General features: G+C 45.1%; 1 protein-coding gene across 3 annotated transcripts in view; it reads left to right on the forward strand.

Moving 5' to 3' along the window:
- The window catches only part of WDSUB1 (WD repeat, sterile alpha motif and U-box domain containing 1), a 321,017-nt gene that overhangs the window by 111,687 nt on the left and 192,767 nt on the right, over nucleotides 1-16,563 (forward strand). For all 3 annotated transcript variants that reach the window (XM_078681698.1, XM_078681697.1, XM_078681699.1), the window contains one exon: nucleotides 7,570-7,662. In XM_078681698.1, coding sequence (XP_078537824.1) covers nucleotides 7,570-7,662 — 93 coding nt within the window. The remainder of the gene's footprint in view (nucleotides 1-7,569; nucleotides 7,663-16,563) is intronic.

A 16,563-nucleotide genomic window follows, 5' to 3' on the forward strand; every position in this document is an offset into this window, starting at 1 on the left:
CCCAGGGGTTACTGATTGAAGTCATCACATATGATAGCTTCCTGGGTTATGTTTTCATAAAGCACAGATTCAAGGGAATCGCAGAGTTTGATCTACCTGTCTTTACGTCCTGCTCCGAAACAATTGAAATATACATTAAAAGCAAACTCTTCAGGTGCAAGTGATATATTCGCAGGCCTTGCAAGTTCACTAGTTGGAACATTTCATCTTGCGGTTTGAAGGTTTAAACTTTAAAATCCAATCACAGGCTGACGTAGATTGAGAGGCTATCTGAAGGTCTCTCAAATATATACGTTCTTGCGGCTGCTCGGTAGAATTTGTAAAATCCGGGGATGGTGGTGGGGCTGGTTGCCCATGTTTCCTGGGAGCATAGTAGATCGGCGATTCTTCCTGGAAACAGAGGAGATCAGCGGTCTGAATGAATGACATTGTGGTTGAAGATTTAAGTAGCTTTGTTAATCCTGCTACGTTCCTTGATAATAGGTTTATATTTAGATTCCCTATAGGTTTAGCCTAAGGTATATGACTGTTGGGGCGAGGAGTAATTTCTTGTGTTGCTCGGAAGTGTAGTTGGTAGCAAGCTCCATTCATTTCCTTGTTTTATTTTGTCGGTATGCTCTAGGCTCTTCTCCTTGTTGGACCTGTTTAGTTTGAATAGGAGCGTGAATTTCTCAGTTTATTGTACGCCAAGTTAAGTTGAGCGTTTCCCGCCCCTCTAAAGACGCTGAGTGAATGAGCCTGAGTCCTTGGCTGCTCTCCTAATTTCTTCCAAGGATGACTAAATTTTGGAGCCAGTAGTTTCATGATCACTTTCCTCCACTCTTCGAAAATCTACTTACTGCTCAGGAAATCTGCTTCTAGTGTATGGGATTTGAGTATTAATATTGTTGAGTCTATCCCATTCGAGCCATTTGTCAAGGTTTTAAATTCTAATCTTCTGTGGTTATGTTTGCTAGGTTTCAGGATGATTGTGAACAACCTCAGCAAATTGCATCTATTTAGGATGTCATGTTGGCCCTCGGAGGAGTCATGCGGAGTAAGGATCAATTTAGCTGGCGTTCGATCACCTCTGGGCTCAGTATGGATACAGGTGTTGCTGACAGAACTGCTGGTGTGGTTGACGTGGGGTTGCTGGTTGGGGCCAGTTTGAAAATTGGCTGACTTAACTGGCTCTTGTTTTTGTTGCCACACTATTGAGATAAGTGGATGGATTTCGGGCCCTGACTTGAGATGGACATTTAATGACTGGGTGGCTCTTAGCTTGGCTTGTGACACAGAGGAGGCATCAGGTGTTTCTTGATAGCACAATTGATTTTCAGGGTGCTCTGGTACCGAATGAGGCAATGTGCTGGGAGTTGATTTGTGTCTGGCCCACCTACTACCTTCTTTGGGGTTGAGGTTTCCTGGAAAACGGGTACAGGATCACCAAGTTGTTGTGTTAGATTTGTCTGAGATTGAAGCGCTGGACTTTGAGACCGGTTTGTGTTGTTTTATGGATTTGTTTTGAGCCTTTTTCAATCTTTTCTTTGATCTTTTGGAGAACAGTCTGATCCATGGATTGTCCGACTAAGTTGCTATGCCTTGGGTGTCACATGAAAATTGGCTTTGGTTGGTAGCCAATGCAAGGGTATTGCAATCAATTGGGTTTGCCCTAGGTGGTCCTTCACTAGTTGTGGGAGCATCAGTGACGGAGGTAGTCAGAGATGGGCCTTCATTTCAGAGCTGGTTGTGTTGCTCTCTATTAGCTGGTTCACTTGGTGGTAAACTGTGCGAGGCTGTATCGGGCATAATTACTGTGGTAATCAAAACTTGGTGTGAGGTTTGGGGGCCTGATTTAACCGGCCATTGGAAGGCATGTTTCCAGTTCATTATCATGGTGGATAGGACCTCCGGCAGGGTGCTCAATTTTTCTACAGTTGCATGGCACAAGCATGAGCTTCCGCCCTTCCCAGTTATTCTAATCGGGTGCTCACCTAGTTCCAGAGAGTCTAATTTACACTCCAGTTTGGTTATTGATTTTGCTAGGGTGTTAATCACAACAAGTTGACGTACAGTTTCTCTGACTGCCCGGTCAGGGAGTTTACTGTGGTGACAAGAGTGGTTTTAATTGAGGCCAGTTGATTGCCCTTATCCATATTGGAGAAAAAAGCGGGTTGGTCTGTTTTTGTGTAACTGTTCTCAGTCTCTGTCTGTTTGAAATTCTGCACAAATGTAGACCACTCATTTTGCTGCATGGGAACTTTACTACTTGCTGTATGGTTGGGGATTGAGGTGGAGGCTCTTAATTGGTTACCTCTTCTCAAGTAATTATAGTTGTCAAAGGCCTCGAACCATTCCAGCATACTCCTCTCCAATTCCAGCTCTCCTTCTGTGGTACTCTGTGGGTGGGCGTGAGCTCTACTAGGCCAGGGGATTCCTCCAGTAACCAGCGCAGTTGTTTGACATGAGATGGAGGGAGTGGTGGAGAGCACATGCAACTGGGAGGATACGGGTAAGACTTGATTTTTGGAAGTGATAGTACTGATGTCAGTTTGGAGACTAGGTCACACTTTCAAGTTGGGTGGAGTTTGGGTCCCTGTCGTTGATCTTGGTTTTAATTCCAATGATACACTTAATATGCTTTCTGATGACAATTCAGTTATTGAAAGGGTACCAATCTGCATGGTGAGATATGGGTATACACTGAGGTTGAGTGCACTGGTGATTCTGTAGTTGCTACTGTTTGTGAATCAGAGGATGAACTTGAGAATGTCTGTCCTTTCGAAAAAAGAATTCAGTTGACTTTACTTTGCTGAGGTGCTGGTTTTTACAAATTCTACAGGGTTTAGGTGGCGGAATTTCTGCATTCAGCCTTAATTCATGCTGATCTTTCTTTGAGTTGACCACAGTCAGGGTCCCCCCTTGGGATGGGCTATCCGCTCAGATTGGCTAAAGCTAAAGTCACACCAGCATGCGATTTTACAAGAGCTCAAACCCTCTTTCTTGCCATGGCACTGGAGCATCATTGAAGAATTAGTCTATATGACCGTTTCCAACCAGCTAGAAACTGGGTGTGTGCTCTGCTTTGTTTCCTCTGGGTGGGTCCGGTCCCTATGTCGAGTTGCAGTGATGCTGGTGACATCGGTTGGTGTCCCTTGTTCCTTACCTCTACCTAAATTCAGTGCTCATTCTTTGTTCCTTTAGCCCCACCACTGATGTCCTGGTGGGTGGCACAAGCTGATCGGCTTGGTAGAAGGTGTGGGCACTAACCTCTGCTTTGGCTGTCTTATTAGTTATGGGTATAACAGTAGCTGTTTTCTTGTTGTTGTTGTAGTAGCAGCTGGTGTTGTTGCGAAGGTGAGTTGAGCGCTACATTGAAAGGGGGGGGGCACAGTGCAGGTGCGTGAGCGCACCGAGCGTTTTCACAAGCTGCTCCAGGACCTAGTCCAGCTACCTCTGTACCTCTCCGGCTCAACCTGTGGGTGAGTTTTCTAACTTTGCAATCCTGCTCTCCACCGGCTGATCTTGTTTTCTTGCTTGCCTCTTGCCTTGCTCAACCTTCTAATGACCCAGTGATTGCCACTAGTCACCACTGGTCTTGTGCAGATGCGTTATTTGATCTAGAATGTTCTTGGATTAGAGCAGTTGTGTCATAGTGCCACAGTTATGTTACAGTTGCAGTTACATTTCTTTCAAATGTTTCCCCACAAACGCTTGCTGTAGGCTGTTAGCGGGTGTGGAGAGGAGTGCGAGCGCAGTAAGAGCTACTAGGCCATCAAGCGACTGCTGTGGCATGGTGTGTTGCACTGTAAGTATTGCGGCGTGGTGTGTTGCTGAACGTTCGGGCTAACGGTGGGCTGGCAGTGTACTGGCCAACACCGGGTCGGAATGAACAGGCCACTACTTACCTTCAGTGTTGATGCTGATGCCGCTATCAGTACTGCCCTGAAGTCTCGATCCCCTAAAGCGGCCCCTCCAGCATTTCAGTGACCTCCAGCACAAGCCTCGCATTCTTGCTCGCTCTCTCCTTGCTGGATCCCTGGCTCTGCTGTGCAACGTGGAGTCTGACCTTCTCTGCTCTGCAACTGTGTGCAGTGGGAATCTTTCAGGTCCTGGCTGCCCTTGTTCACCTCTGCCAATGTAGATGAGACAATGTAATTAATGCCTTTTCATATGGTATATGTTCTCCTCTGAATCCTTTGGAACATTCCTTTTCAGTGCCACTGGATGCTTCTGTCTCAGATTATCTTGTGCAGTGATCCAGAGTACAGGCAGATCCTGTGAGGAGAGAGGTGACTTAAGAGAAGCTCCTAGAAAGCATAAATCAGCTGAGGGAAGAACTTGCAGAATCCGCTTCAGCGTACCTAAAATATACACGTTTTTTCTACCTCAAAAGCATTAGGTTGAATACAGAATTCATGGGCCGTGCTCTCTTCATTAAGATAGTTGATTTTTTGGTTTAAGGCAATTTGTTGATTTTTCAAGCCCCTAAGTTTTAACAATAGAACATTCAGACATTAGTTATTAGTTACTTGAAGACCTCCCGTATTGCACCAAACGATCTCTATTCACTGATGATGATACCCGACTTACTATAATAGTTACTAGGCATACGCAGTTGCATAGTTTTCAGGAATAGCGTATGATCAAACCTCTTTTATAGTTTGCGGATAACAAAAACAATAATCAAGGGCAGGTTAGGCAACCCCAAATTAACTTCACTATAAACAGGGCCACTGGAATCGTTCGGCAGAGGAGTGCCAAATTATTCTGTAGGGTTGAGTAAATTATGCAGCAAGAAAAGGCCAAATTATGTGACATAATGTTAACACTGTATGGGCATTGGTTGCACCTCATTAGTACCAGTTTAACATCCAAATTTAGCAGTAAGTAACAGAAAGATGACCAGTCAACGTTTGCAAAGGGCCTTCCACTTTGTGACAACAGGTGGCGCTGCATTTTTAGTCACGTTTGAGCTAGAAACATTTTTTTTGTTAAAATCTGCAGATTATGCAGTAGATGATGGATTATGTAGAAAATGCAGCATTGGCAATTATATGAACAATTCCACAGCTGCATAATCACATAATTCCAGTGGACCCGACTATAAATTGGAATCCCCCACAGATAATTTAGGCATTTCCTTTTTCCACACATTATCTTGCGGTCTACAGGTTCAATAGTAGATACATACCTCTCATTACAACAGATATGAGAAGGTATTAAAGTCCCTTTCATATATTTGGCTCAGCAGAACAGATATATCGCTCACTTGCCAATAGTGAATGTGTAGTTACGGTTAAGCTTGAGTTTCCATTGAAAAGCCGTTTTTGTTTTCTTAATTACCTTAGCTCTGTGTGACAAATCTACACGAAACTTTACAAAACTGAATTTATCCGTTTTGGTTTCAGAGTCATACGTTTCACACAAATGTGTCAAAGGGGAGAACAAAAGACATGTAAAAAAAAGTTGCATTTCCCCTTTTAACTGCCACACGAGTCTTTTATCACTGCTAAGGGGGAAAAAGTTGAAAGAACTTTCACCAAACTTGACATGAAATTACAAGTTTTCTGGAGACGGTGCCTTTGCTTGGTTTGGTATAAACATTTTCAGTAATTTTCTAGAAACTAGATTTACAAAAAAAAGTTTACTAATTGTAAGTAGTTTAAAGTAACCGTATTCTTGAACCGCATATAACATAATGCATCTGGAAGAACTGATGATTTGCCAAACAGTGTTCTTTCCTCCCCGCAGATTTTCTCTGAGGATGGTAACAACACTTTTGTGACAGTAGTGGAGATTAACACAAGTGGTACATGGGGAGAGCACTTACCGTGACCCTGCTGCTCTAGAACATGATACTTTAGAACACCTTGGTGGGTGGTGTTTCCCTCTGGTGAGATCGGGATGCGGGGTCCTTACATCTCGTATGTAAAGCATGGGTGACACACAGTCTATTTACCTGTTGCATTGCTCCTGTCATATGTGCACATGCAACTGTTGTGCCGGGCATTTGGATGAAACTGACTCCGGCACTTGGATGGGCAGTTCCTGATCAAAATCATTAGTGTACCTATGTTTTCTTCAGGCGTCTACAGCTGCCTTTGGGTTGCATCATCTCCCGATGGACTGTTCCACGACACATAGCTGCAGATGAGTAGGTGCAGCACCATACTGTGTATCATTCCAGTTGTCCCTTTCCACCAACCTGCAGGTCCTGCTGATGTTGTCTGGCACAGCCTAAGTCCTGCACTGCTCAGCCAAGATGGAAGGTGGCGGCTCTATTGCAGTAGCATTTATGGAGAGTCCCATGATGAATCATTGCACTCACAGGTTTAACTGTCAACAAATGCCTCAAAGAGGAAAAACTGCCTGACATTGTTCTTGCCGTTATGAGAAGGGATTAGGGCCATAGATGGACGCATGATGAGGTCAGTACTACTCAGTTTTATTGGTGAGCAGGTGCATAAGATGGTTCTTGATAGTTCAGAATGCGAGAACACTAAATGTATATTATTACTATTCACAAGAAGTATTCCTGCTTTGTTCTCTACAGCCATTGACTAGTGTGATAGAAGACCATGAAGAAGTTATGTGGAAATATTTTTCAAACGTAATACTTGTTGGCAAGAAGTGTGTTAACAATTATATGAACATTTATATAAAAAATAAATAGAAGAAGAACATGTAAAAGGATACTGTGATTGATAAGTATTCAACTATGGCATGGAAGAATGTAACACAAGTCAGGAATACTTATGAACACTAATGGGAGTGCTGATAGACCTTATTGCACATGTACCAAAGATCAGCTTTGGACAAATGTCTATTGAAATTGAGAAATTTGACTTCAGCTAAATAGATTACTGTTAATGTACTTCAAGCTAAGTAAAGGTCACAAATCTGTGCGCACTGTCCTCTACCGAGACACATCTCAGATGGTATGTAAACATTGCATGAAAGTGATTTTATTTTAATGGACTCAATAACAGTCTAATGCACATCTGTTTGTTGTTTGAGAGGACAGGAGAAGATTGAGTCTCCTATCAAAGTTTAATTAGGAAGCAAATAGTAATGTGAGATCACTTTCTCAGGTTCTTTAAAAAAGCAAAACATTCTGAAGAAAAGGGAAGTAATAAGGTGAAAACCATTAGGAAACCTATCTCTGCATGAGTCTTCTTGGGACTATGAGGCAATTGATGCAGCTGATTTAATATGAACACTAAGTCAATAAAGCACTCCTGAGAAGCACTGAAGAACGACTTTTGAGTGGTGATCGGCAAAGTTAATACATGCAGTAAAGTATTAAACTAAGCATAATCATGTACCCTTCTCCAAATTGAACATTGTTGGCGGCGTTATTTGGGAAAACTAGAGTATGGGGAAATCTAAACCATCATTCTGGTCCATTTTTGGTTTCTGAAATGGAAATAAAATGTGTAGATGTATTATTTTCTATATATTATCTCCTAATACATTCAACAGTTTCTGAGCATTTAATACATTTCCATAGTAAACAGGTTTTTGTTCAGCTGTTTGTTCAAAAATTGGGTATTCTGCTCATCAGTGCTTTTTTTTTACTTTAAACAGACGGAGAACATGGTCCAAATTGCTATAGAATGGCGTCCTGTGGTCAAGATATTGGAATAAAAATGTGGGTTATATCATGTAATGATAACATTGGTATGTATGGCATTGTTTGAAAATTACAACACTTCAGAACCATTCAATGCATGTTTTGTCAGTGAGCATTAGGGTTTTCTTTGTTCTTCCTTGACTCAAAATATTTTTACTCTCTTAGGATCTGTAACAATCTCCTTTTTAAAAGTAGCATACAGGAACATATTTTCCTGAAAGTTACACATTTTTAGGTCTGCTCCTAATTTAATTTGCACGGTTGAAACATTCACTCCGATGTACTCGTTTTTAGGAAATTAAAATAATATCTGAAACTCTTGTAAATCAAAAACTGGATCAAAACAGGCTCCCAAGATATGTATTCACTGGTGGAAATGAATTGTGTGGTTCCCTTTCAGTACCCGTATCCGTCCTTCTTAACCCCTATTGTGAAAGCCTGTTTGGTGTGATTTGCAAGGATGTCATGCTTTGATAGGGGAATAAAACTGCCCCAAAACGTGCTCCTGTTTAGAGAGGAAGATCAAAAAATTAAAGCACCTACCCCAGTCAACCTCCGATAGATTTCTAGGTATGTGCAGCATCGGGAAATGTATTCTTTTCCAGTGATGGGTCTATCCAAGAGCATTTTCCTGTACCAAAGAAGAGGGTTTGAGTTGTGATATGCTTATGGTCAAGTGGTGGAGACTTGTATCATTTATAGAACATTCAATTTACTGACAGCGACTACCTCATTTGGAAAACATATATTTTTCAGTGTATTAGATGCCCTGAGAATATTGTGATCATGTATTTCCCTTTCTTTCACCTATATTTAACCTGTATTGAGTTGTTCTTCCTAAGCCATTTCATCTTCAGTGGCAATGCATTATCATCCTGTTACTGAGCTAGTTATAACCACATAATCCTCCCCCATGAAAACCTTGACATGCCGATGTTTCCACTCTCGATGCTGAAGGCAATATGCTTCTACTTCTTGGCAATCTTTTATTTCCAGAATGTAGGCACCCTACTACCTAAACGTAACAGGAAATCGCTGCTCAGTGATATTGTAACCAGTGCCCTGCATGATTTGTAACAGATTAAATGAACAAAAAGCATTTATAAAGTGCAATGATAACCCCAAGATAGTTTTCTGGTGCTTTAGCAAAGCAGGGCAGCTATTGATCTGGTAACAAGCAAGTCTGTTTACGTTACTGAAGATGATCAGTGTAGCCCCGATCAGCAATAAGAGAATTCCAGTGCTTGGTAGCAAGAAGAAAGAATGAGTGACCACCAAGTCTGCCCCTTTTAATCCTCGGGAAGTGAAGATAGCAGACGTTGAAAGCAGATTCTGGAAGGAATGTGCCTTGAGGACAGTGGCAGATGGTGGACCAAGCCTGTCATGAATAGCTTTATGACACTGGCAGACGGCATGAACATTTTACAATTTGCCACTGGAAGCAAGTGCAGAGAAGCTACTTGACCAGAAATTGAGGAATGTAAAGGAATCCCAAGAATAAGGCAAGTAGCTGCATTCTGCTCTACCTGACACTGTTGCATTAGGGACACAGGAACTCGTATGTAAAGAGGGTTACTATAGTCTATTCCAGACCTAATAATAACCAGAATGCCCATTTTACGACAGTCCGCCAGCAGAAAAGGAACATTTACGGAGAACGAGAAGGTGAAAAAAGCAAAGCAAATGGATGCAAATATGACCTAAAAAAACCAGACCGGGTTATTGTAAATCACTCTGAGATTAGAGGCAGATTGAACCGGCCGGGGAAGAGCCCAGCTCTTATCTGTCACCCTCCAGATGATGGCAACGGAGGTTTACCCAAGATGAGTATCTTTTTCTTGGCTCTGTTTTTTTTCGACACGTTTTCTAAAGAATAGCAACCCACAGGCAAGATTTAAAATGATCAAGATCATCAACTAAGCCATCATTTAAAAAAGTATAATTTGTGTGACATTGGCATACTGCATTATAGAAAAATCTAATTATTTGACCTAAAGATTCAGAGGAGTGACCCAGGATTTAAACAAAGTATGCCTGTGAGACGATTCCTGCAGCACGCCATAGGTGAGAGCCTTAAAAGCAGAGGAAACAGGAGGAAGGTGTACAGCTTGTACTCACTCAGACTGAAAAGAAAGAAGCTAAAAGAGTGCTGTGCTCTTAGGCAGATTTGATCCTTTCAGTGGATCAAGATCTCATGTTAGACAGTGTCATACACAGCATTTGACTCTAACGAAATAAGGGCAGAACAACCCCCTGGTCCGGAAGAATACAGTGGTATTTAGTAACCTATGGACATAAGAGGGACACATTCCCTTTCAAAAAGGGTCCTTCAGAGTGTTAGATTCAAGGAACTTAAACAGTTGATCATTGATCTCCTTTTCAAATATTTTGGTAACAAAAGGGAGCAATAAAATAGGACTAAAACTGCTCATGACCTGGGGCTCTGGTGTCGGCTTCTTAAGGAATGGGTCAAGAGAGCTTGTTTAAAGTCTAGATGGACTACTGAGTTACAATAGGAGATAGTGAACAAATCGGTAATTACAAGTCCAACTATATTCAATGACTTGTGAAAGAGGCAGGGTATGGATCTATGTGGGAACCTGATTTAATAACAGTGACTAAAGGAGAAACCTTGTTGACATAAAAATGACTGAATTCCACGAATAGCTCCTTCAGAGTAAATAGATTTTGAGTATGCTTTAGTTGATTGAGTGAAATAATACAAATAGGTGCAATTTTGTGAGAAAAATGCAGAATGGGAGCCACAAAATGTCTGAGGGCTCCGTACCAACAGATGATGCCTCTATCTGTGGTAGAACCCTGGCAATCTCAAAATGATTCCCTAGAATTTGCAGAAGACTCAATACCTGTGCATCAAGACCACTGACAGTCACATGCTGGTTGTAGAGGATCAGTGCTACCAATTAAGTAATAATTCTGTCTTTTGGTTGGAATTCAACTCTATGTGTGTTTATAAAACTGCTTACTCTCTTGATAGCCTTCTCGTACTTCAGAAGTTCCATTGCTACCCTCACCTGAAAAACGGCCTTAGAAAGGCACTATATAGAGAACTGGCTACATCCGTTTTGGATCTGGTCCTTCAGACCCTTTTAAATCTTGGATTCACCGTGAACTTTCAGAATTTCTTACTGCCCCATCAAACAGGAACTTGTTCATAGAGGACATTTTGCACACATGACTGAGAAGAGCTTACCAAGTCCCATATTCGACTTATCATGGAGATTCCTGGGGAGATTTTCCCCACTCCTTACTATTCCCCTAATCCCTGAGACCGCCAAAAGGAACAATAGAGACCCAGGGGCTCTGTCAGTTTGTTACCTCTATCTTGGCACGGCAGATGTATGTGTGTTACACAGTCTCCTTATTTGAGTTTGTGGTGACTTTATCTGTTAACCTGTGTGTTTCTATGTCATTGATCAATGTCTTCATACCTCATTGTCTAATGTTTGTTAATGGGATAGACCCTGTTCCCCTTTCTGACATCTTTCATTCACAATACTCAAGCTCCTTCCTATCTGTCTGTCTCCCACTTCCCTCCTCTTTTAGTTTGGCACCTGTACTAGCCCTGTTTTGTCTAACAACTCATTCTTGGTTGTATCCTGTTCTTCTGTCTTTGTGGAGCGGTTTTTTGGGGTTATCCTTATGTACATTTTCTTTCTGCTCCCGTTGTCTTGCCCCCATGCCTATCCATGCGCTGCAAGACCACTTAAATTTAGAAATAGTTTTCTACTTGAGCTACCTTGTTGTAATTCAGGGAATGCTTGTCCATTTCTAACTGGCTCACTTGTATCCCTCCACTACTCAGTTTTAAGGAACTCCTTTTTTTTCTTCTTCGTAAAGCACTCCATGTGAGTCAATGTGTTTTACAGCTCCTCCCCCCACACCGCCTGCTGTTGCGCTCCATATCGCTCTCTTCTGTGTGTGCTTATGCGCTATGCATGTTGCTCTGTTCATCGCATACTTCTCCCCCACAAAATACTCCTGTGCTCTATGGTGCTCATTCCTTTGTATGAGTTCCCCTACAAACCTCCCCATGCTCAGTCTTGCTCTCTCTGTTGTGTACTTGTCCCCCACGAAAATCACAGGTGCGTGCTTTATCATGGGTGTTTTCCTAGTCCCAGCTCTGTGTTGCTCTCTCCCTTGTGATTTCCTCACTCACAAAACACTCCTCATGCTCTGTGTTGCACTATTCCTTGTGTGCTTTCCCCACAAATCCCACGCCCCAGTAATTCATGTTGTCTCTAGCTTGTATGCGTCCCCCAATCCATGATCCACGTTGCTCTCTATATGTTCTTCTCCCCTGCAAACCCATCCCATGTTCTTTCTCGTTTTTTCCCCACATTCTATGTCGTGGTCTTCCTTCTGCGCTGGTCCCCCTGTCAAGCCCCCGTGTTACTTGTTGCTCTCTCCCTGGTTTGCTTCCCCCGCAACCTCCCAGCGATCAGTGTTGCTCTTTCTATTGTGCTCTGTCCACCTTGGAAACACCACTGTGCTCCGCGTTGCTCTCTCATGCGCCTTTCCCCATATAGCCCCCCACTCACATTGGCCAATACAAATGTTCAATAGGTGAGTCCTATTGGCTTCGTCAGTGCTTGTTTTCATTCTGTACTGACTTGGTTTTTGAGGTACTCCTCAGGTTTGTTCTGCTTTTGGATGTGCTGGATAGGTTTCTCCCTCACTGAGTGAGTTCTCCAGTGGTTGAGGATTTATTGTTCACAGACCAACGCAGAGAAGCACTCAGGTAGCAAGCAGCTCTCCAAACTGCCTGGAGCCCTTTGGCAACCACAGAACCGCTGGGACCACTGATTTTAAGGTTCCTTAGAGCACCCTGGCACAGCAATTAAGATGTTAGCTTGCAACACAAATCCTATTTGGTATCAATTGGCATCTTCGGGAATAGGTCATGGAAGTTCTTCAACTCTGATGTGTTTATTTCCCCTCATAAAAAGGCTTACATCCATTTGGGACCTTGAAAGCCCTTTCTCGGTCTCTTTCAAAAAACATTAAAACCAGAGACCTTATATTAGTTAATGCTATCGGTAGTATGCCCTATGTGTGGCCTGTGTTCTCGAGCTGAGTTTTCCCAGGAGATAGGTTGAGGTTTAGAGCACTTGGACTTAGACGCGTCTTAGCACAGAGCGAGTAAAGAATCTGTGGACGGTTGTAATGACACTCAGACTCAACCTAAAATCATTACAAGATTTAGAGAAGCGGTTCTACAACTTGAGAAGCTTAAATATTTTATTGCTGAATATCATTTTAAATGTATTATTTCCAATAGCTTACACTATGTGTTCTTCTTGTAAGTGTTGTGCTAAACCTGCTGCATACTAGGTAGGTATTTCTTTCTTTTAGTTTTTATATGTCTGAAGTGTAGATTATTGTTCTGTTATGTATTGAAGATTATTGAGTTAAGGACGAAGAAGTGCGGTGGGGGACGTGGCCAAGCAGGCTGCGATGGCGGACACGCTCTGCTGAGGCTCCGCGATCGGGCAGACAAGCAGACGGCACCACATCGTCGTATCTGGCACTAAATCACCTCCACTGGTGTAGGAACAGAGGCAGCACATACTGGTGCCGCCGAAATCCTGAAGGCTGCAGTGACCGCCGAGAATACCGAGGTTGTTCCACCCCGGGGCCCGATAGCAAGAGGGCGTACACCCAGGCGCGACTCTAACATCCGGGCGGCTGTGCTGCGGTTGCATCTCCGGGCCGGGAGTACATGCCTACCACCGCCGACATCGACCGGGCAAGGCGGCGATCGTTTGTCTGGGGTTGCCCCCGCCGGCCGGCGCGTACCTAGCGGGATGCGGAAGGGGCTGTGGGCACTCGGCGGCAACCAGGCGCTAGTGACAGCGCAAACCCCTCACCTGAGCGGAGACTTCCCGGAAAGGACGGCGAGAACGGCTGCTGAGGTGGCCTGTCTCAGGCACCAACGTGCGGCTGCTGGGGGGCGAATCGCTGAAGCCCCCTCACCCGGTACCTCACTTGAAGCCTTTTCGCGCCGAACCTGCCTGACTCCAAAATGGCACCCGCGAGATAAGACACCTCGGACCACCAGGAAAAAAATCCCTCCCCCCCCCCCCCTGCTCTACACTGCCACAGTAAGTGAGGAGCCTGAACTTTCCTCTCAACAAGGGGGCCTCCCCTGACCCTGCGGCCCGCCAGTGCCTGCCGCGGCGGCTGGGGGAGTTCTCCACCAGTGCCTGACTTTAAAATGGCACAGCAGAGGGAAAAAATCACTGCTGCACCCACCAGCCGCCCTTGAGGTCAGTGATCGCCACCGCATGGCCGGGGAGGGGTGTGTCCGCCGCAGGCGCCCCCGGGAAATCAGGGACCCCCCTGGACGATCTCGACAGATGTGGCTGGCCCCAGAAGGGGTGTGGCAGCGGGGACCAGGCCTGATAGAGTGAAACTGGCGTCGCAACGCAGCACGCCTTGTTGGGGCGGGAACAATCTACGGGCGCACTACGCCCCATATATCAAGCGATTCACAAGAAGGGATGTTGGGTCGCGAGGGGACGCCGAACGGCGCGTATCCCCTTCATCGGCAACAAGGGGCGCGACAGACTCCATTCCAAGTGCCACAATGGGAAAACCCAGAGCCACGCAACAGACAATGGTCCCAGAAACGGCGCCAGAGAACTAACCACTCACTGCGGCGCAGACCAGTCTGCCCATGATTACTCAGAGCCAACCATTTCGGACAAACTAGACCAGGTGTTAGCGGCACCGTTCACTCTAGGCCGCGGGCGCGCACCTCCCCCCATGTCAGCGCGCACCACCTAGTGTGGAGCGCGCACACAGGACGTCGCTAGAGAGTCGCGCCGCTCGCCGCTTTTAAAACGCGAGCGGTGCGAACATGAGCACTTTTCCAGTGGTGGCGGTGGAGCGGGCGTGAGGAGTTCAGGTAAGGAGGCGAGGGGGCTGGTGGGGATTATGGCGCTTGCGGCTGTGTGGGAGCGGGGCAGACTGTGGCCTTTTGTTTAAATATTGCTGTTAATCGGAGCCCCTTCACGGGCTCCGATTAACAGCAATACTTAAACAAAATGCCACAGTCTGCCCCGTGCTTTACTAACAAAAGCGTAGACACTTTCCAAACACAGCGTGTGCTCGCGCTGTGTTTGGAAAGTGTCTACGCTTTTGTTAGTAAAGCGCGGGGCAGACTGTGGCATTTTGTTTAAGTATTGCTGTTAATCGGAGCGCGTGAAGGGGCTCCGATTAACAGCAATATTTAAACAAAAGGCCACAGCCGCTGGGGAATGAGCGGAACAGAAGGCAAGAGGGCATAAAGGCACAAAAAACGAGTGGGACACAGACAGAGGACAGAAAGGCACAAAAAAACGAATGGGACACAGACAGAGGACAGAAAGGCACAAAAAAACGAGTGGGACACAGACAGAGGACATAAAGGCACAAAAACGAGTGGGACAGAGGGCAGAAAGGCACAAAAAACGAGTGGGACAGAGGACATAAAGGCACAAAAAACGATTGGGACAGAGGGCAGAAAGACTGAGACAGAGGGCAGAAAGGCACAAAAAACGAGTGGGGCAGAGAGCATAAAGGCACAAAAACGATTGGGACAGAGGGCAGAAAGACTGGGATAGAGGGCAGAAAGGCACAAAAAACAAGTGGGACACAGACAGAGGACAGAAAGGCACAAAAAACGATTGGGACAGATGGCAGAAGGGCACAGAAAACGAGGGGAAAACGAAGTGGAACAGAGGGCTAAAAGGCACAAAAATGAGTGGAACAGAGGGCAGAAGGGCACAAAAAACGAGTGGCACAGAGAGCATAAAGGCACAAAAAACGAGTGGGACAGAAGGCAGAAAGGCGCAAAAAAGCGAGTGGAACAGATGGCAGAAGGGCACAAAAAACGAGGGGAAAACGAAGTGAAAAAGAGGGCTAAAAGGCACATAAAATGAGTGGCATAGAGGGCAGAAGGGAACAAAAATGAGTGAAACAGAGGGCAGAAGGGCACAAAAACTAGTGGAACAGAGGGCAGAAGGGCACAAAAACGAGTGGAACAGAGGGCAGAAGGGCACAAAAAACGAGGGGAAAACGAAGTGAAAAAGAGGGCTAAAAGGCACAAAAAATGAGTGGCATAGAGGGCAGAAGGGCACAAAAACGAGTGGCACAGAGGGCAGAAGGGCAAACGAGTGGAACAGAGGGCAGAAGGGCACAAAAACGCGTTGGACAGAGGGCAGAAAGGCACAAAAAAACGAGTGGAACAGATGGCAGAAGGGCACAAAAACGAGTGGAACAGAGGGCAGAAGGGCAGAAAAAACGAGGGGAAAACAAAGTGGAACAGTGGGCTAAAAGGCACAAAAAACGAGTGGAACAGAGGGCAGAAGGGCACAAAAACGAGTGGCACAGAGGGCCGATGGGCACAAAAAACTAATGGCATAGAGGCAGAATACAGAAATATAGGGGCAGCTAAGAACAGAAGGCAGAACGGGCAGAGAGGCCTGGGGGCAGCGAGGGAAACAGAAGGGAAAACTGGGCAGAGACACGGGCAGCGAGGTGTACAGAAGGAAAGACCGTGCAGAGCGAGCACGGGGATAGCGAGGGGAACAGAGGGAAGAAAACGGGGCATGGACCACGTACAGGCAGCGGGGAAGACAGACAACAGCAGTCAGAGACACGACAATGAAAATACAGGCAATACAATAAATTTGCAAACTGCCCTTAAGACCCTTATTGTGGCTCTGTATGTGTGAAAATGCATCATCTTTTCACTTTTTAAAGTAAACGATTTGAGTGCCATTTGGTGCCGCAGACACGCGCGGTTTGGCGCACATAGCCATGGTTGCAGCGCACAGAGACCCTCCAGTGCCGCACACAGAGGAAAAAAATTAGAGGGAACATTGGTTAGCGGCAATAGAACTCTCCCGAGTTTCTATGAAGGAACGGCTCGGTACTTTTTC

The sequence above is a fragment of the Lissotriton helveticus genome, chromosome 3_1 (assembly GCF_964261635.1).
Source record: "Lissotriton helveticus chromosome 3_1, aLisHel1.1, whole genome shotgun sequence".
NCBI lineage: Eukaryota > Metazoa > Chordata > Amphibia > Caudata > Salamandridae > Lissotriton > Lissotriton helveticus.